Genomic DNA, 22688 nt, shown 5'->3' with positions numbered 1-22688 from the left:
TTCAACATGGGAAGTGGCTTTCCACGTGCTCCAGCTGGAAATTCTCTCTCCACATAAGACTTCCATCTCCCCAGGCCAGGAGCACCAAAGTTCCACTGCCCTGCCCACCCACTGCCATGTTTCGCAACGTAATGTTCACACCATCAAGGAATCAGTCTGCTAGGAAAGGATGCCAAAGGATGGCTAGCAATGTGTTCAGCAGATAAAGGAAAAGAGAGAAGAAAAGCAATCAGACACTTACAGATGTCTCTCCTAGATTCCAGCTGTAGAAAGCCATTTCTAGATGATGCTATAACAAATTAGAATGATGTAACGTACTTCAACGTGTAAAATGAAATTACTCTGTCGCATGCAGTGGTTGTAGCTTCATCAGACCCTTCTAATTTTCAATATACTCTGCTCTAGAGGAAATGTCTTCCCACATTTTCTCAGAGTCCCGGCTGATGGAAGGCGTTTCGGTTGATGTGGTCTGCCAAAAGGGTTATTTTCCATGTGGAAATCATACAACGTGCCTCCCACGGGCATTTCACTGTGATGGCATAAATGACTGTGAGAATGGTGCAGATGAGGAGAACTGTGGTAAGTACAGCAACATCTGTAAGTATGCAGACACAAAATCTAGCTGTGGGATGTGTTCCTCCAGCTAAAACACATGGAATCACTAACGGCCTTCAGATGATCTGCAAGCCTGACAAGTCTGGGGTTTTCAGTCTGATTGAATATTTTAATTTCTTCAGTGAATGAGGGAATTACACCATGCTGGTCAGGATGCTGGTTGGCATGCTGACACCATGGCAACTCACTAAAGGCATGCCCCAGGCAGCCTCCAGTGCTGGAATTCCTGCACAGCCCTCTGCTATGGAGAGGGGGTAATCCCTGCACATCCGTGTGGGGAATCCTTCAAAGTGGTTGCATGGGCTCCTGCAGATAAATAGGGGTTCTTGCACTCAGTAAGGCTTTTCAATAGCAGATGATTTTAACTGTTTTAAGAGTTTTAGTTATATACATATGTCAGTATATGTGCATGAGCACATGTGATCATACCACCATTCTTCTTATTGATCTCCATGCTTGCTCTCAATCCAAAGGAGTTATGAGAAAGTCAGGTAAATGAGACTGATCTCCTTTTTTAGGCTAAGAAATGATCCCTACTTTGTGGCATGGTTCCCTCTACATCACATTTGACTTGTGTGACTCTGAAGCATATTGGGTCAGAAGCTAATGTGTCAACTCTACTGTCATCTCCTGCTTTGTAACCTCCCTCCCCACCTGCTTCCTAGTGTAGTTCTTACATCTCTTTCACTTTTTCTTTTCTTGGTATTTCGGATCACTCTCCTGTGCCTCTTTCTTTCTTCTTTACCATCACCCTTCAGCTACCATCTTTGAATGGGGTCCTTTGTATTTGTGACTTTCCACGTGGCACATTTCCAGCGCCATTGCTAACTCCAAAATTCACCTTGGTGTACTAACACTGATTGCTCCAAAGACTGATATTCTCCATATATAATAGAGATTCCTATCTCCTGCCAAACTATTAAAAATTCTATGCTATACAAATGTTAACTTGTTTTCTCTCAAATATAATATAGCTTGTAAAATTGTCTATTCATTTCACTGTTCCAGCCATGATCTGTTCTCATTATTTTTCATGGTTTGTCTGAAATCTGAGGTCACCATTTGTATTCATTTACTTGAAATTGGTGTAAACTTCCTGTTTTTTACTGAGTCACTTTCTGTTTTTTCAGTCGTGTCCTAACATACTCCCATTATCATGTAAATTTTCACTGTAAATAATTTGTAACTTTCCATGCTATACCATGTACTACAGTATGAGTTTCTCTGCTATATTAATCATTTTATTTTAGCATTCAGTTAATTTTGTCAACACTTATAATAATATTTTACATCTTCTTTAGATTTCTCTCTGCTGTGCTCATAGTCTGGTGCACTTCTGATATTCAACTTGCATGAGATTTCTTAATTTGTGCTTATAATTGATACTCATAATCAAGAGAAAAGACAATCAAAACAATCATTTTGAAGATTTACTTTTGCTTACATCCCATATCAGAAAACAGATAGAAAACTGATACACCCCACAGCCAAAATACATGTTCTGTGGTATTAATGTTCTGGTTTTCATTAAAAGTTGATGCAGAATTTAAAGTATAGATGACAAATGTTAACACTTTTTATAGGAGATAACAGTGGATGGGCAAGTATCTTTGATATGGTTCGTGGAAAGCCTAATTATCTGGACTTATCAGAAGAATGCTGTAAGTAATTGCTGCTTTTTCCATTTCATTGCCATTCTGACTTATTCCTAAGTGCACTATAACACCCTTATTAGTATCCTCAAACTATTTTACATTTCTAAGACTTTTCACTGCATATACATATTTACTATAATTATAGAGATATCTGGAATTTTAGATGAGCTCAGGGAACTCCTTTAGCTTCCCAGAGCTTTTTGCATGCACACCAGGCAGAGCAGAGTAAAGATGTGTGGAGTATACTTGTTAGTGCCAAGTTGCAGCTTTGCAGACTTGCAGGAAAATAGTAATTAAATTTTTGGAAACTTTTGGAAATATAATAATTGTTTTCATCTCACTCTGGAACAAAAGAAAAAAGAAAGGTTTCTTTGTGAAGCTTTTTTAAAAAAAAAAAAAAGACTTAAAAATCTTGAAGTGGTTTACATTAAACCCTTCTAAAATATTTTTCTTGCCTACTGATGAGGAGTCATAAGCCCCAGATTAGTTAAAGTAGTACAGTTCTGAGACAGCTCTTCAGATGGACTGCCAAGGAGGGGCAGCCAAAAAGCCTTTAATTGCAGCAAGCAAGGACAGCATCGTGGCAAGAAAGAAGCAAGTTTAGATGCTGTGTTCCCGCTTGTCCGCACTGAAATCAAAGCATCCAGCTTCTCAGTGAGGTGTAGTGACTTTAACTAACCTGCATTCTCCAGTGGAAACTGATGCATCAGCAGTTTCTCAAATGTTCTCATTTGTGTGTGTGTGTGTGTGTGTATAGAGAGAGAGAGCACATGTTGTCTCTCAGTTACCCTTATTGTATCTGGTACTGTATTTATGGGGAGTAGGATTTTAAACCTGATTTCTGTTTTACCTATGTCTGAGTTCATTATGTGTAAAGTACTGCAGTCCCAGGAAGCACAGCATCATTTTTAAAGCCTTCCTGATAGGTGAACCTTACAAAGGTAATTTGGGGAAGGGGGCATGTTAGACAGCATAATGTCCAATTCCTTTCTAAAAAGGGGTCTCAGAGTGACGCCCCATCTGATCAGACGTACTTGGTGGGTATAAGACATATATATATAAGACATTCCCTCAAGAATTCCTTTTCCTAGGTCTCCACCAATACCCAGAAGGCTGCAGCTGCATGGAAACAGAACTGGAATGTGCTGCAGTTAATCTGAAATCTGTCCCATTTGTTTCAAGTAATGTAACCCTCCTGTAAGTGGAGTCCCTTTTACTCTCCAAAATAAAGCTGTATTAGAAACAAAGATATGCCTAAACACACTTTGCATAGTGCTGTACTACCAAGTGTGGGCCCTCTGCATTCAGAGACTGCAGAAAAGATCAGCCCACTATAGGTACTTACTAGGGATTTACTAGTATGTAGTCAATGCTGTGAGTGTTTGGCTACAAGGTCCACTTTGGGGTGGAATTCATTTGACAAAATATATGTGTCAACAGAGTAAACCAGTCATCTAATACAGGCCATATGAATTGCACACAGACTGTGTTTACTTGTCTCCCCTAAAGAGGGTTTGGGTGTTAGCTGAGGATTTTGCACTGTCCACGTTACAATTAGGAGAGTTGAATGCCACTTGGGTTCGTCATTCCTATTGCTTCAAGTCTATGGGCCCCAGGGTGCTCACTAAAGATCACTGGTTGTGCAGCCAGCACTTGGGTAATGGGCACCCACCAAATATTGCTGAAGTTACCGCAGCAGGAATTTCAGGATTATTGCTTCTTAATGATGACTCAGAGCTCCCTATTTCAGCTTGCCAGCTCCAGTTTTACAGGCTGTGAAAACGTATAAGGCTGAATCCTTGGTAGCCTGGGAAATTCCCAAAGATCTGCCTGGATCAGCAGAGGGAAATATTTAGAAGAGGCCAGTCCTAACACTGAGTAAAGAAGTTGGATGGCTTTCAGTTAGCTTGTTCAAGTGGTCAAGAACATTTGCTTTCCAAAGAGATCAAAGTGAGAACTGTCCTCTCCCAGCTAATCCTGGGAGGGCACTCAAGCTTCACCTGGGGATTCAGACAATAAGGACGGATGACAAAGACGCTGAGGAGGCTACCAGGCTTCCCAGGCAGTGTGATGCACCCGAAGTAATGCACCCAGTATAAGGAAATGCAATGCAATGCACCCAAAGACCATTTTAAACATCAGTTTAAACATCAGTTACTGATTACTTCTAGGTCACTCGCACACAACCAGATCCATTCTCTTCCAGATGAAGTTTTCAGCAAGTACACAGAGGTGAAGAAAATGTAAGTATCTTGACAGTTTATTAAAGCATTACATGAGTCCAGGACTACACGAAATGCATAAAATCAATGCACAGTCACCTCTGTGATCACTTTTTAACAATATAGCACAGAACTTGCTTTCAAAATGGATGTTTTGATCATGGTGGTCTGCCAGTCTAGCCAGATAGGCACAGATGAGGGCAGCTTCATATACAATACACAGAGATCTGGCACAGAAAAATAAGTAAGCAGAAAATAAATCTGTCTAATAAGCACCACTGCCATTCGGCGATGAAACTGCAACTTACTGTTTTAAAAGGTTAAATAACACATCTTTAAAATTTTTCCCTTTTCTTTCTTTTTTGATGCCACAACACCATGGAAACCAAACACAAATTATGTAATTAGCTGCACACATGGCAAGTTCTACTATGTAGTCAGTCCTCTTATAGATCACTGGTACGTTTTTTCAAGCTGGATGGTGTCTTCCATGTTCTTTATATAGTAAGGTGGCCTTCTTATTGGAATTTGACTTGGAGAGCTTCCAATACAGCTTCCTCCAAGTTCCTGTAGGAACCAGTCTGCCTTCCACTGAGTTATGAAGACAGGAGACATTCGGATATATTCCGTTATGAGGTAGAATGACTTGTGTCATTTTTTAATATGTCTGTTGTTAATAACAAAAATAAAAAAATTACAAATAAAAATCAATCAGTCAGCCCTGTAACTGGCACCTCCCTCAGATATTAATTCTTACAGGATTAAGTTTTACATACAAAGCTAGCAAGTATGTGGTCTACATGAGAAAATAGGGACAACTCCAAGGGTAAGAATTCATATGACAAAGATAAATCCTCATAAAAATCATAAATACACAATATTTGAGCTTACCTTTTGTTTTGGATTGGATGGTGTATGCTTTTTGCTAGATAGTTCCTAATGACAGCTCAAACCACCATCCATCCAGAAGAGGTTAGCAGCCTTCAAGATTTGCCTTTCCATGGGAAAGGACTGTATAATTTGAAGAGTGGGCAGGGTTCTAGAACCAATTTTATATAAATAAAATATATATGTCACTAATTTTCAGCAGAGGTGCATCATCAGATTCAATGTACATTAACACAAGTGTCAAGGATGGCCTCACTATTTTTCACATTTCATAAAATTCAAAATAATATGCCTGCACCCTCGAACAGTATTGGCCTTTCTCTCCAGCCTCCAGTGCTTTGTATTTTATACCTTCATTTTTATAGCTTATGATATTCTATTCCAAAAGCATAATCAAGAAATGAGAATGACACAGCCTGGAGACAGACACGTATTGTATAGCTTCATAGAAGTCATTAGAAAGTTCTGCTCTGGTGGAAAATACTGAATCTGACTTCAATGGTGTTACGTCAGGCATTAATTTAATAGTGTGCTTAAAATGGCAGAAGGGGATAAATAGGGGATTATGAAACATATGCAATTCTAAGAAGTTAATAAGACAAGATTATCCTGGTTTTCTTACCTTTTCTGTACCAGATTTCTACAAAACAATTGCATCCAGACAATATCGAGGAAAGCATTCTTTGGACTATACAAACTTCAGAAATTGTGAGTACAGTATTGCCCTAGTTTTGCCTTTTTATATCACACATTGCTTCTTGGATGTCACAGAGTAAACATCTTTCCACACTATGGGAAGCTGCATCTAAACTTCCACCCTTCGGTCTCATTCAAACACAATTCAGCATATTTTAGTAGCTTGAGAAAGATGCTAGAAGTGAGCAGTCCCTGTCTTTTAACTCCTACTGTGACTCTAATTGAACTCTGGGGCAAAGACAAATCACTGAACTTCTTTCTGTATCATCATCCACCCATTATAAACTTCATTTGGTATGTGTACCTGACAGTGCCTCATTAGTTGATTTTCACAAAGCGTATTGGCTAAATTATTCAGATGTTGGTATTTACAGCATTTTTAGGCAGCATTTCTTAAAATCCAGGAACCTCACCACTTCCAACAGCTGATAAAATCTCTGTGCCTTTGAAAATCAGGCTAATCTTGCAGGCTTCTTATCAAGTTTGGAATAGAAAACTACAGTTATTGACATTTTGACAGATTATTTTTTATTTTTTTTTTATTTTTTTATTTTATATTATACATATATATAATTATAATAATGTGTATTAATGCAAAGCGTTTTTTTACTACGTCTGGCTTGATCTGAAATACGGTATGGATAAGACCTAGGCAAAAGTTGTCCATTGCATCACAGCAAAACATATCCACCCCTGTGCAGCACAAAGCTATTCATAAAAGCACATTTTTAATGCTTTACCCAGCATCATTCCACATATAAAATACTAAAAAACATTAAGTCAAATGCTATTGCCCTTGTAGTAGCAGACAGCCTTTTATGAGATAGCAACCTTAAAATACAGCATTTTAAAATCCAATGTTGCCCATCACAGTTGTTTATCTTTCTGGTTGCTCTCATCATGTCTGAATGTTTTTGGCTTCCTCACTTTAAAATTAGTCTACCAGGTTTTAGATAGCATTATTTCAGTTCCCGTGTTATACTCTTTGTCAACAGGTATCTCAGCCATAACTGCATCACCAGCTTGAAACCTGGGGTATTCAGAGATCTGCACAAATTGAAATGGCTGTGAGTATCCATTTTCTCATTGTTTGTAAAAGTATTATTCATTTCTGGTAATGTATGTAAATCTGGCTTTGGTCTAAAAGGAAAAAAAAAAAACAAGGCAGTAAATCTATGTTTGTACATGGCATTCTGCACAAAAATATTGTGAAAGACTACAGCCTGCAACTCCTCATTGCTGTTACAAAGACTACATTTCAATTTTTGGAGGTCTAGTTATTCTGGGCCCATTTTCTAGGCCTAGTTATTCTGGAATTGTAGACAAGAAGCTTCCTTGTGGTTTGCTCATTTCATCCTTCTTTTCTCTGTTTCCTTACAAGGACCACTGACGTAGAAAGAAAAAAAAAAAACTATTTTTTTCTTTCCAGAATTCTGGATTATAACCCAATAGCGAAAATTTCACAGCAGTTATTTACTGGCCTAAAGTCTTTGTTTTTCCTGTAAGTACTGCTCTTGCACATTTTCATATTGATATTGTTAAATACCCAAGTAGCTTTCCCTTCTATCTTTTTGTTTTTCCTCCAAATTCCTTCCTTTTTCCAAGATTTCAAGCATATCCTTCATGAAGGAGTCATGCTTGCAAACTCCCCATACCTACCTATTCTGGATTCAAATGTGGATTTCTCACAAGCATTTTTCATGCTAGGACCATCCCAATTATGTTTCAGTTAAAACTAAAGCACATTCTTGAAGGTGTAAAACTGTTTAGGACCATATCTCTTTTCCCTGAACACCTATAAGAAACTCATGATCTAAACTGAAAATCATTGAGTACAACCTGGAGAAACCTAGCCTCTCCCTTTAGAAAATGAAGAGTATCTAGGTATTGAGATAATTCACCATGCAGATCCCACTGTTATGACTATAACAGAAAAATACATTTCAGACAGAGATTACAGTGCGCAGGAAGGAGAAATGATATCCTATAAGCTCCTTCCACCACCCTCAACAAGTAAATCAGCACCTGAGAAGTACAATCTCAGTTTCTCATAAAACATAGCGGCTGTTTTTATTAGTATCCAGGGAAATAAATCATTTGGTTTTGCTAGTGGAAAATGCAGTTTTTTGCTACTAGTCCCTTGGCTCAGGGCAGAGAAGATGAAAAACTTTGTGTCTTTAATTAGCCAATGACTCAAGTGTCTCAGCTAAGCTCCTGGTAGGCAGCTGTGGCCACCACAGCTGGCAATAGCAGCTTGGAGAACTGAAACACCTCCCTACCCTTACCAGCTCCCATGGGAAAGAGTTTGAGAAAGGTCAGGGCATGTGTGGAAAACCTACAGCACCAGTACTGAGGATTTAACTTTTTTAATGGACACATGGTTTTGTTTGTTTTTTGGTTTATTCTTGGTTTTTTTTTTTTTGGGGGGGGGGGGGGGGGGGGGGGGGTCAAATCAATATGATTCAGCATATTTCTCAGTCATACTATCCATTGCTTATTAAAGAAAAAAAATTAAGAACTACCAATTATTTTTCTGATACTAAACATGTTTTGTTACTGGCAACTTAATCTTTTTTTTTCTTTTTCTTTTTTTTTTTTTTCTGTAGTTCTGTAAAATCTAAATTTGCCTTAAGTTTTAAAGCAATGTAACTAACCTAATCTTGGATTTTTCTCAAAAGTTAACATTTGCATATCTTTCTTACACTTACATATTGTGCTGTGAAGTATGATAAAACATCTTGTTTTCTAACCATATTTTAATTTATGAAGATCAATGATAAACAATTCACTTGAGACTCTTCCCAAGAAGATCTGTAGTCAAATGCCTCTTATTAACTGGATGTAAGTAAATCATGTGAAAGTTTCCTTTGATAAATTATTATATCATTTTCTGTGAAGACAAAAATTCATCATTTTTTTATTCTGTTAGCCCAAGCCAGGTGTGACATTCTAAAAATAGTAGAGCCTTTGCCAGTGTTGAACCTCACGTTGTCTCAAATGCCTATCTGAAAGATACCATAGTCCTCTGCCAACATAAACTTTTAGAGCTGCTTCTTGTTTTCATGACTCTCATGAGCTTAGCAAAATTCTGTCTTTCACTTCAATTTACCAAAGAAAATGAAATAAGTTATTGTGAATATGTTTACCCTAAGTATAACTCAGTATACAGACGTTGCAATTAAATGTAAAATCTCCGCCTAGTGGCCTCTATTTATTCTGGTACACAGACTACATATGAGAAATGAAAATGTATTACTTTACTATTGCTGAAAGGGTTGGTGAGCTGGGCCATAAATAGAGATGAAATCACAACAAAGAAAGGGCTATACTTTGCTTTTTTTGACATTTACATTCATATTCAGAACTAGGTAATAAATTGGGGATAATTTTGGAAGAAATAAATAAAGGACAGACATAAAAAGGAGATTATACCAGAGCTTGTACTCCCTCCTGCAAAATCATTCTACGACTCATGAATAACAGTTTCCTTATTGTTATTTAGGGATTTCGAAGGCAATCGTATCAAGACCTTAACTAATACCACCTTCCTAGAATGTGATGCGCTCACGGTATTGTAAGTAAAAGACATAAAAACAAAGCAATAAAAACCTTTTGAATATGTGTGACTCAGTTCTCAACACAGTTTTTGTCTCAATATATAAAGCCTAATCAGGACAGTTGTGCTTTTGTCAGGGAGGTATTCTTTACAACTAAATGAATTACTGTAAGCATAGTCACATGGAGCATTTTGGCAATTGTCATGATATCACTTGTTTCAACAAAAAGAATAATAAATAAGCATACTATATGATTTCTGCCTTGTGACCAGATCATGAGTACCGGGCTTTTCAAACTCCACAAAGTCCTGGGACTTGCAGTCTGACCACAAAGCAGACATAATACATACAGTATGCCCGAATCTCAACCTGCAGATGTTTTTTCTTGCTGAATTCATTCCTCCTTCAGACTGGCATATTCCCAAGAAGGGAATAAGAAAAAAAAATATATCATTGCTGATAAAATTAAATATTTTTGTATACAACAATAATGCACATCCTATCTTTTTCATATTCAGCTATAGTTCATGTAATACAGAGGAAAGGAAAAACAGAATCTGAAGGGGGATCTGAGGGAGGATCATGAAGAAAAAAATTTACATGCTCAGAAATATGAAGTGTTCCTTGTTGTTCTACTTGGTGTGGTGTCTTACCAGTGAGGAAAGAGAATTCCCTGCAGTGGGATGGTATGAAACGCAGCGAGAGAAAAGCAAAAAGCAAAACCAACACACCTAAATTTGAATATGTAACTTTTCTGTCTGGACAGCAAATCCCAGAGCTTTCAATCAAATAAAATTTCATGTTGCTTTCTTACTTAGTTAATTGCTTGCTCTTAATTAATGCTAAGGACAGTTTTACTCAACTAACTCCTTAGCCTCATGTAGGTTTCTTTCGCAGTGACTGCAACACACCTTGTAACTTTTACTGCCCATAAAAATTAGCCAGGGTCCTATGGAAGGTCTAACACAACTAGAAAAATATAAAGCAACGTAGTGAGACAGAAACACAAAATTAGCACTGTGTATTAAATTGAATCACTAAGTACTTAGGCTAATACATATTTTCCTTTACAGGGTTCTTCATGGAAATCAACTTCGCTTTGTGCCGGCAAACACCTTTTCCTCATTGAAAGATTTGGGGGAATTGTGAGCTTTCTAAAGTCTACTTTTAAATGATAGAGTGTGAGCTGTTGCATGCCTGTCATTTGTGAGTGTATTCTCCCTTTCCTGCTAAAGGTGGGCCAGGAGGCCATGCAGAAGCAAAGGCTGGAGGCCAGGAAGAGGCCAGCAAGAGGGAGCTGTGTGTAGTGCCTTGGGCAGCACCATGGGGAAGGGGAACCTGATACCTCTGATTCTGAGGCTTTCTGGGATTTGCTGCAGACACAGTTTGTAATGTGTGGCCTAGAAAACAAGATCCCCCTGTATCCAAGTGACCATCAGGCTCCTTCCCCTCCTGGCAGCTCCACCTGGGTCTTCTGGAGCCAACAGCGTTTCTGAGTCTCATTGGATCACTGAGGGTCTCTCTATTCCCTGTATACTCTATAAAAAAATAAATGGGACACAACGGCTGCTTTATGGAGGTGGACCAGCCTCCTCCCATTAGCTTTAAGATTTTAAGCTACTCTTAGATGCTAGTCTGCCACTTCCCCCAAGGATGAGCATGGATGAGTCAGGCTCACCTGCATGCAGCAGCATCACGCTGCATCTAGGGCTTGGTTATCTCGTTATCTGGCATGGTGTGTTTAGGCAGGGACAGAGAATGGCTGCAGAAGGAGCAGAAGCCAAAAAGAGAAGGGAAAGCTGGAAGGGGAGCCATCAGTGGCTGGAAGGATGTGAGTGACTGAAACGGGCTGCTGCAGGCTGTTGGAGGAGAACAGCAACTAGCATCATTTGTTAAAGACACTGATCTTCTGGCATGGTGGAAACTCCATGAAACAAACAGCTTGTTAACCAAAACCAGTCTTTACCATGGGATTTGTATTTATTTTGCTTTGTTTTTTCCATGCTCTACCTACATTAAATGTGAAAGCTTCACATCTATGTAATTAGGCCTTGATTCATCTCACCTCTCAGCAATTATTAAGTTCATAAATTATACAGAGACCCTCAGGCAACCAGGTTCCCAAATTAGATACCTCAGCTGAATGAGGTATGATGAATCAGAGCTAAAATGATCCATGTTTAGCAATTGCCAAACATCAGTGCCTGTACCGACTGGCTTCAAAGTGACTTATGGATAAAATTAGAGCAAGGAAATATTGGATGAACAAAGAAATGATAAAAGATAATTTTGCTGCTATTAGACTTTTAAGTAAGGTAGTATGCCTCCTCACCTATGAAAAGAAGGAAATCTGTGTCTTTGAGTTTTTAATGTTTGTATATTGAAATGGATGGTGGAATATTGGGGATGAATCTGATTTCTCTTTTCCTCTGTGTTTCTTGAAGGGATCTGTCCAGCAACAGGATTACAGAATTGCCACATTATATTTTCAAAGACCTGAAGTATTTACAAAAGCTGTAAGATATAAATGAGAATTCCCAACTGAATTTAAATGTAATAGTTTATTTTGTCTTTTTTTTTTTTTTTTTAAATGAAGTTAGAAACAGTTTCTGTTTCTTTTAGGAATCTGTCTTTCAATCCACTTTCTCACCTCTCAGAGGATCACTTTGAAAGTCTTCAGCAGCTTCAGTCATTGTAAGTAAAACCAGAAATATTTTACTAGCATAGTACGCTAAATAATATCCTTTCTTTCCAGGAGAAATATTCATCAATTGCAGAACACTGATTGTCCCTCTGTAAGATGCTGAATGTACTTTAATTTTCTATTTCTACAGGAGTCCTCAACACCCTAAGGTAGCAGGCCAAAATGCATGATTTACAGCCATACAGTTTGCTCAGTTTTACTGCTATTCACAAATGATGAGGCTAGGAGCAAACAAAACACATAAATAAAGAACAAATTACACAACAAGTACAGCTAGGCTACCTGGGCAGGTCAGGACATAAATAAATTGTAAGAAGCATTTTAGAACCTCTATAAAATCTAATTTGTGGTGGTTCATAAAATACTCACTTCACTGTGTTGATGGTTCAACCACATTTTTTTTTTTAAATTAAGTATTTTACACAAAGCTTGAAGTCAGAATTGTTGTTATTTCTTCTTTAATTCACAAAGATTCATTCATCTGAAAGAACATCTTCTAATTTTATTGGATTCGGGGTTGTAAAGCACGAGTGTAACATCTTTTTTAAATTGTCATTCTGTGCTATATGGCTTTTTTTTTTCTTAAAAAGCTGTCCAGAAGAAGAACGAGGTGTTATTTTTAAATAGCTGAGCTTCAGTTCACACTATTTTTTGTTAAGCAGAAGGGAAACATCCTGAATTAATCCTAATTATGAATCTGGACAGCTTTCCTGCAACTCATTGTTTGGGAATTTTCTCCTGTGCCACACGGTCAAAAACTGTGTTGAAGGCAATGTACAGGATAATATTCAGTTCCACTTCGTAGACCCTATATGTTAAGCGTCCAAGGGTAACAGGTGAGTAATGTGTCTAATGTCATTATGGTAAGAGTAAAATTTAAGAGAGAGTTCAGGAAAGCTTTGCTGTTTGAGATCCCTGCTGTATTTTTCCTGGCTGCCACTCCCGGAAGTCTTTGGTCTCTCGCAGGCCCTGTGTCCTATCTGCCTGCCCACGTGGATGTCTCAGAAACCACAGGACATGCCAAGTAGTGCTAGATGGAGTATTAGTCTGAAGAGCAATTCAAACCAAAATCTGGTCTAGGCTGAGACAAACCATTTTCCAGATCCCACTGTTTGTGTTCACCACTGGCTCATTCAGCTGACAACATGTAGGGCTCTGGTGTCATTGGAGATGCCCTTGGATATCTATCCACCCCTCCTGGTTGTCACCTGCTACTCCAGAAGGCCACAGGACTCTTGTAGGCCTTGTGCCATATTAGCCATTTCTTCATGGGCATCTCAAACAGGTGTCTCCGGGGCACGTGAAGTGCTTTTTCATGGATAACTGAGTCTATCATGTGGCAGCTGTGCCACAGTAACTTCCTCTGATGTTCTTTGTGAAGTGCAATACAGCCCTTGGCACCACTATTATTCACAGAACTAAATGCAGCAAGTATAACTTAGCATCAATATTCCAGTCCATAAGCCACCACAGGGACGAGACAGTAATCTTAAGACAGGACATTGTTTTTGAAATATGGACAGAGACATGCTCTGCTGCTATATAAACCTTGACCAGCTGGGAAAAGTGTAGTTATTTCAATCTGAGAGCACATTAACCGTGATAGATATGTTACTGCCACTGTAATAGTACCACCTGCCTGCCTGTCAGAATGATTGTCTGATCTGCGTTTTCAACTCAGAACATGCAGTACGGGAACAAAGAATGTAAGACAGACATAATGTCAGTCTCCCAAAAATCTGACTGGGTTAGAATTAACCAGAACAAAGTGCTCTCGCTACGCATTCATTTTTCCACAAGACTTGCTGACAGGATGACAGGCATTTTACTTCATGGGATAGACGGATATATAATCCAAAAAAAAAAAAAAAAAAAAGAGTTTTTAAAGTTTAAAATCTTGTGAAAAAAAAATAATGCCACTGAGCTCGGGCTTGAATAAGAACCAAATAAAATCTCAGCCTAATCCTCTGGTGGAAGTAAGTTACAGTCCAAGTACACCAGTACTTGCAGCATGTGCAGCGTGCAGTGGACTTGTGCAGTATGGCAGGTTTCCATCAGCATTTCCCTCTCTGTCAGGTGCATACAGTGAGTTTGCTTTGCCGATGTCGGGAGACTGTCTTGACGTTCGAATCACAGCTAATCAACAACCCATTCCAATGGCTTCTTTTGTTTTTCCATTATAGCCAAAAGTGCGAAGTAATGAACTTCTGTCACTGTTTCTGGCCTTGCCTGGCTTGCTAACTCTCCTGCATGGGCCCTCCTGATACTGCATCTGTAGACTGAAACTCTATTGGGATGCTGCAGCATGTAGTAGCTGTGGTTTGTGCAAACCATGTCTGACAGCACTCCAGAAATGTGCCAAAATATCCAGCTTCTGTGAGCTACTAGCCTGTCCCTCCAATCGCCTGTCCTTCCAAGGGGATACCTGTCTGTACCATCCACAGCTGATGCTTCTAGTAGTCCAGATGCAAAAGATCTTCAGTGCCCTTGTTGTTCCTCAGCTGGCCCACAGCTACCTCCTACTACCTTGTATTTCTTATCAAAAACTTGCAGTGCAATGTTATCCTGAATAACCGAGGGGAATTCCCCCTTCCCCAAGGAAAAGCTGAGAAAATTATACATTTTGCCTTCCTGTATTATTTCTTCCTTTCTTCTTCTGATTCTTATAGGAGAAGCTGTCTTCTGTTTCTGCCTCTTCTAAATGTTTCCTGGTCTCTGACTCCTTTGTTGATTGGAAGGCCCTTTGGCCAAGGTTTGTAATAATAAAGCTTTAAATTGCACTGCTGTGAGCAGCTGAGCTTAGCACCCAAGGAAAGGAACAAAAAACTGTATCTGCAAGTCATTTCTTGTACATCGGTTGTCAAATGGCCTAACTACAAAGAAAGCTCAGGTTAAATGTATATCCCTAAAACACAATCTTCCAGTAAAAAGCTCTGTGATGAACAATAGTAGGATCATTCTTACTGAATACAGTCAGGATTTTGCCATAAAATTGTTTCTTTAAGACCTTTGGTTTAAGAAAACGTTCGTTTGTGTAATTCAAAATTTGATAACTACAGAAAGCCCTATTGCATGTAATTAATTTACAGATCATAACATTTACATATTTTACAGAGACCTGGAAATGATTGAGATTCCAGATATAAATGCAAGAATGTTCCAGCATATGAAGAACCTCTCCCACATGTATGTATGCAAAATAAAAGAAAGAGTAATGATGTGGGTTTTTTTCATGCAAAAATGTCCAAAACCATCCCAAGTTGCTTTTTCAAGTTACTTCAACAGGGAGCCCAATTTCTGGAAAAACAGATTACGTGTTGTAGTATTTTAAACAGAGAAACGAAACAGGTTTCTCATTTAGTTATCTCATTTCTAAATTGCGTCACACCAGTTCTTTTTCTGCCCCTAACACTTCTTTTTCTGGCTGAAATGGAATAAATGAAACTAGTTGCTTACTTGGGAGTCCCTGTAGCCTTAAGCTTAGGAGGCAGAAGTAGAATATGTCATTCAAGAGCATCAAAATTGGGAACTGAGTCAGGAAACAAAAATAATTATATTTAGAACATGAGTAAAAGCCATATATGTTGATAGAGAAGATAGAATGTGTGCTATACAGCCATTTTATCTTGCTATCATAAAACATGCCTTTTCTATTCACAGTATGTCACAGCTAGATGCCAGAAACACCAGGTGCATTTAAACTACTATTCCTGATTTGAGGCAAACAGCTTTAGGAACATCACACTTTCATATGTATTCTGAAATGCCTCTGCCTCTTTAAATATTTAAAATGTCCTTCTTTATGAGAAATTTTCATATATCGTTGCCCATACAGGTCACAATTCTATCATATTAGAACTTTATTTGCAAATCTATCCTTCTCATTTTTATATTTGATATTCTTGTTCATTATTCATCAGTATCATTTCACAAATAAAATAGGAAGTTTTTGAATTACAGGTAAATACAAGAACTGGATTTGATTTTTCATATTTTTGTTTCTTTAATACTGAGTCACTATGCAGTTTTTCTGCAATATAAAAAGAAGCAGCATTTATGGACAGGCTTAACTTTAAACATTCTTATATCCAGTATTCGGAAAACACTAGAACATATTTTTAAATCTTCCAGAAGTCAGAAGGATGTAAGGATGCAATTCAAAACAACCGTGTCCTTGCAGTCTTTACTCTGTTAGAGCCTTTATGTCCTATTCTACAGGCCTTCTTTATGAAAGCACTGGCACTGAAATAGAGAAATATTTATATGAATAATGAATGGTCAAGGAACTGGTATGTTTATGATCTGATATGCTGAGATCCTTAAATGTTCATTACCAAATTTAAGTCATTCCACAGACATTTCACGATCTGTTAATGCAGGCAAAATCCTTCTGCCAAGGAACAATAAAAGATCTGCTTCTCAAGCACCTTTGCATGGAGAGCAACCACCTGCACACTGACAAAAAAAAAAAAATGAGATTAGCAAAGTCCTTCAAAGGTTTGTGAAAACAACAAATGTATCAGCTCTGACCATTCCTCTCAAGTCATGTACATATGAACAAAGGGCACATAACTGCATAACTGGTATGGAGCTGTGACTTGTGTTTAACCTGCATTATTACCCGGTAATTTCTTTCCTTTCAGCTACTTTAAAAAGTTTCACTACTGCTCCTATGCACTCCATGTGCGAATATGCACGCCGCTAACAGATGGGATTTCATCCTTTGAAGATCTCTTAGCTAACAATGTTCTGCGAGTATTTGTGTGGGTCATAGCTTGTGTTACATGCTTTGGAAATCTTCTTGTTATTGGAATGAGATCGTTTATCAAAGCAGAAAATGAGACACATGCCATGTCCATCAAAATTCTGTGTTGTAAGTATGTATTAAAGCTATTCATAATAAATAGATTAGTATATTAGACCACTCTCTCTATATATAAAGTAATATACTGTATATATATAAAGTATATAATATATTAAAAGTAATATACTACTGTATAGTCAATACAGCATTGTATATACTACATTATAAACTATATATTATATATAACATTAGGTATGTCCCAGTAATTTCAGTTTGCGTTCTGGGCACAAATATAAGTGAATATACTAGTTTCAAAGCATTTTTGAAAATTATGCATTATCTATTTTTGCACTATTTTCCGATATTCTAAATGAAAGTGAATGCCAGGAAATAACTAAGGTCTTTCAGTTCCTTGATTTTAGATATTCAAGATGTGTACAAAGAACCTATGAAACTTAAACATTTTACTTTATTATTTACTACTTTTCATTTTGCATTAAAGATTATGAACAAGCTAGCTAGTGTTAGACTGCTTCCTATCTGAATTATTCTGTGATCATCATATGTCTTTTTTTGGCACCAGAGCTAATAAGTGCTTCTACTATTTTTGAAGTCTGTATTTCACAATTCAGAAAAAGTGATTACTTCCAAACAATTGCACCATATGTTGTCCAGCAGTCCTTCCCAAATTAAGAACCCTGGAGCCAATAGAAATGGGGTACTGAATTCAGACTTTCTGTGGCCAAGTCTACTTCCTTGAAACTTATGGTGCAATAGGGTGATGCTATTTCCTGGTGATTAACCCTTTAAAATCATACAGGACCTATTATTACTTGCCGTCTCTTTGTTCAAGTTAGCCAAGCCTATAAACTCTGCTTTCTGACTGCATGTTACCTTCACACAAGAAAGATTTTATCTTGCCTGACTTAAGGTGGTTACAGTGCAGATGCCTATGAACTAGTCACTTTGAGATCTTGTTATAGTCAATGGATTGTGCAATTTACCTAATTCTAAGTAGATGGATACTGTAGGTAGGTACATATTGTGGATGTGTAAAATTAGAAGAGGTGAATCCCTGGCAAGATGTCAGAAATCATCTGTGTATTTTTTATATACTGTCATTTATTACATGGTGTCATTACACTACTGTGTAGTGCCGTAGACCTGCCAAGTCTTCCACGCTCTACCTGGGACACTTGTAGCTTGCTCCTGGCTGAAACGCTGCCACAGCTCTATCTGGACCCTGATCAGTGCCCAAACATTGCTGTGGCATCTCTCCAGGGCCGGATGTCTCCATGCCAAACAGATCCATTGCAGGGATTCAATATTGCATTGTCCCCAAAAGTCACCATGCTGGCTACAGCCAGGGAGTTTGACCCAAGGTCCTTGCATATGTGCCCGTGGGATCGCCACTGGGCAACACTTCCACTCTCATAGCTTGACACCAGCGTCCACTCATTTGTGACCAGGGGGCTCATAGCCCCATTTCACATAAATTCTCAACAGTGAATTCTTCTCACAGGGTTAAATTATTTTTGTATGCCAGCTAGAGTTTGGCTAAGCACAGAAGTATGATATACATAAAGTGTTTCATTGCTGTTTTCAGTAAACTGTGAAATCTGTTTCTTAAATAGGTGCTGATTGTCTAATGGGGGTGTATTTGTTCTTCATTGGAGTTTTTGATGTTAAATACCGTGGACAGTATAAAAAATACGCTGTGCTGTGGATGGAAAGTTTACCATGTCATATCATGGGGTTCATCGCCATGCTATCTACAGAGGTCTCAGTCCTATTGTTGACATATCTGACCTTGGAAAAGTATTTAGTGATTGTCTTTCCCTTCAGTAATATCCGCCCCGGAAAGCAGAAGACAGTAGTGATTCTTATATCCATATGGATTGCTGGATTTGTCATAGCAATAATCCCATTTTGGGATGAGGACTTCTTTGGAAATTATTATGGGAAAAATGGAGTTTGTTTCCCACTGATTTCTGATCGAATGGAAGAAATTGGAGGCAACAGATATTCCCTTAGTATTTTTCTTGGTAAGTTTAATTTTTAACATGTTATAATTACTGATTAATATGATTTTACTAGAAAAAATACCTACTGAGTACTCACTGGTAGATGCACTTTTCAGTACACTATTAATGTTCATGTTATAACAGTTTCTAAAGGCACGCAAGAGGACCAAAGCCTCATGTGCTGGCTGCACTCTTAAAAGGGTCTGTTACCTGAAAAGTTTAGCATCTATTCTTAACAAAACACATGTGAATGTAACACAGAAGAGGAGAAGGCATAGAAGGAAATAGGAATTTGGGTAATAACAGTGAGATCATGCAATTACTTAACTGTATTTTGTGTACAACACAATGGTTTGAAACCTTTTCATTTTGATAAATCTGTAACATCAGCAACCTTCAACTACTGCTCAGTATCGTCTTCACTGCATCGCAGGAAACTGTGATGATATAAATAACATGGGATGAAACTTTAAAAGTGTAGCTGTATGTGCGTTATACTGGCAAAGAATAATGATTAAATGTATGTATATAAAACAAACTGGAAAGGAACAGAATAAAAACAGAAACTTCAGTCTGAAATATGTATGAACTGGTTATGCTCAGCTTGAGCACTCGCTCACAGCAAAGACTGAAAATTATTCAAACTGCTGCCAAACGATCTCCTCCGTGACCTGCATTTGCAAAGCTGTATGGGTTGTTTTGCCAATACACATACATTTACCTTTTATTTCTCGATCTCAAGAAGACAGAAAAGCTACATACTGAAAGATGAAAAGTGTAGTTTGTTTAGAATTATATTGAGTAGAAAGCAAAAAAGGCAATACATATGTCATATCAGATTCATGTAATGATTTCCCATCAATAAAACGATCATGTTATGCTTTTCAATTCTTTGACTTTTTTTTTTGATCCATATTTCTGAGCAAGTGACTGTTTCAGATGCTGGGATCTTGACAGAAATGGCTCCTTCGATGGCTTTCAGCTCTTTATTGGAGTACTCCAATACGCAGAGTTGCCATCTGATGAATTTTTAAAAGTCTTGCTCTGCAGCACAGCAGCGTGTGATTAAAATCCAAGTTGCACAGCTTGCTCTGCACGTGTTCTTCCATCAGGAATTTGCGATGGATATTTATACAGAACTGAGGAAGCCTGTCTGAACTGAACATACACTTTAGAGTGGTTTGTCACTTTGCTGGAGAATATGTCGTTCTTTCATCACCATGCTAGAGACCTGGAGGCGCTTTCTGTTGCAGATTTATCGCAGCATTTCTAGTCGGGAGATCAGATCTCTGTGGAATCATGAGCCCCCCCATCGTGTGCATTAACTGTGTTTCTATAGTAACTTCTTACAACTTGTTCACATCTCACTGTGTAACAGATGGGAACACGTGGTATGCGAGCGGGCTGTGTGACACTTGGCAATATTGAGGAGCCGCTCCTAACATAAAAATTTTAACTAAGTAATAGAGGAAAATCAAACAGGAGTGGTGGGAGAAAGGGGAGGGAGGAACTATTGTTATCATTTCAATGCCATTTGATTCGAATCTTGTTTCCCCACAGGTGTGAACCTGCTCGCCTTCATCATCATAGTATTTTCCTACGTCAGCATGTTTTATTCCATTAAAAAAACTGCCCTTCAGACATCAGAGATGACGAGTCACATTCACAGAGATGTCGCCATTGCCAATCGATTTTTTTTTATTGTATTCACTGATGCCATCTGCTGGATTCCTGTCTTTGTCATTAAAATCCTCTCCTTATTCCAGGTGGAAATTCTAGGTAATGCTGTATAAGAGTGAGATTTATCTTGGTAAAGATTCAGTTTAAAGCAAACCAATTCTGCCAGATGAATTCTAGCAAACCATGGGTGAAGAGGAAGTATTGCCCAAAATGTTTGACTTCTTCTGGGTTCAGAAATTGAACTTTAAAGTAAATACATATAATCTTAAATGCATGTATGTATGTGAGAACAAGAATAGGTTACCCAGCAAAGAAGTTTTCTTCTACAGCTGCAAAATCCCACAGTGATATGTATGAGTAAGTCCGTAAGTCCATCACTGACTACGCTATCCCCTATCTGCCCCTGAGAGGGTAAAGAGATGCACGCTTTCGTAGCTCTCTACCACCGCACTGGTTATATGCAGTCTTGCTAGCCTGGCAGCTGCTAACAGATAACACTGTAATGAAGGCATCCTGCTTTCCCATTATAATTCTACAAAATTGATGCCTCATGTTTGTAGAAAATTGGGTAAAAAATCATCACTAGATGAAAGGCATTAAAGAAATGTAGTAAATTGACAATGGTTTTATCATAAAACCTTTTCAGCCTCATTGGTGGCACTAAATTCTATTTGCATAACCAGAAAAAAAGTGATTATACGTGGGTAGTTAAAGATAAAACATGGCCACCATGAGGGTGTGCAGCAGACATACAACTACGGCTAGAGTGGGATTCAGGATGGTAAAGTTCATGGCCTTCTGAGTGAGTAACTTCACCCCTCTGTATTCCAGTCTCTCTTTTGCAAAATAAGAATGATGGTGGCTTTCGTAAGGCATTTTGAGTCCTACTGATGAAAACGGCAATGTAAACACTAGGTATTGCTGAGGTTGATTTTATACTATGTTTTACTGAAGAGGATTTGGATCTATATTAAATACTGTCCTAAAGAGAGATGGGCTTCAGTTCATATTTAGCGCTTTTATTAAATTCAGGTAGATAGAAAGAAAGACACTCTCTGTCAAAAAGTTCTTTTTTTCCTCCATCTCATCGAAATCCATGGTGAGCTCAATGAAAAACACAATGAGCAACGTTGAATTCAAACCCCTTTCTTGTTAAAAAACGAGTATGGTAGAATTCTGCAAAAATGACATAAGGTGACATAAAGTTAAAAAAGAAAGACAAAGTAAAAAGGACATAAAGACATGCTTACTTCTTTAGTGTTCTTACAAAAGAGCATACTAAGCGTCTCATATTTTTTCCTAGACACTGTCACTTCCTGGATAGTGATATTTGTTCTGCCAATAAACAGTGCCCTGAACCCCATTCTCTATACTCTCACAACTAGTTTCTTTAAGGAGAAGCTAAAGGAGTCACTGGGCAGTCGTCGAAGGAGGGCAATTTTCAGAAGCAATGAAAAAGCCTTGGCCACTTCAGTAACATGGACAGATGATTCCCTCGCCCATAGCTCTTCATTTAAGCTTGGACTTTTACAAAAATAATTCCTGAACAGTGCTGATTTTCACCAATTTACAAGTGGTGGTTTGTCATCAACATAATGGAAAGAGGACCTAACTGCCTTACAACTGTGCTAATCTCCTTGAGATTCATATGAAGAGTCTTTTTGGCCATTACCATCTCTGTATTCATCTTCCTAGAAAATAAAAACACCACTGTTGTATTTATCATGCGATATTTGTATACAGTTTGAAACACAGACAGACTGGACTGGGGCTAAAGGTGGCAATACTTTGCTACTATTCATCCCTCTTCCCCAGAGGGTCGGTGCATCTGTACTTGTTAGAT

General features: G+C 38.1%; 1 protein-coding gene across 1 annotated transcript; it reads left to right on the top strand.

Moving 5' to 3' along the window:
- Positions 1–22688, top strand: RXFP2 (relaxin family peptide receptor 2). The gene is made up of 17 exons (XM_013189360.3): positions 1–579; positions 2199–2276; positions 3362–3467; positions 4442–4513; positions 6017–6088; positions 7072–7143; positions 7506–7577; positions 8846–8917; positions 9579–9650; positions 10707–10778; positions 12078–12149; positions 12256–12327; positions 15452–15523; positions 16981–17210; positions 18776–19186; positions 20726–20944; positions 22149–22688. Exons 1-17 carry the CDS (start codon positions 411–413, stop codon positions 22382–22384), a joined length of 2169 nt encoding a protein of 722 aa, XP_013044814.2. The 5' UTR covers positions 1–410; the 3' UTR covers positions 22385–22688.

This window comes from Anser cygnoides, chromosome 1 (genome assembly GCF_040182565.1).
Source record: "Anser cygnoides isolate HZ-2024a breed goose chromosome 1, Taihu_goose_T2T_genome, whole genome shotgun sequence".
In the NCBI taxonomy this organism is placed as follows: domain Eukaryota; kingdom Metazoa; phylum Chordata; class Aves; order Anseriformes; family Anatidae; genus Anser; species Anser cygnoides.
This window is presented reverse-complemented; position numbering and strand designations above follow the sequence as displayed.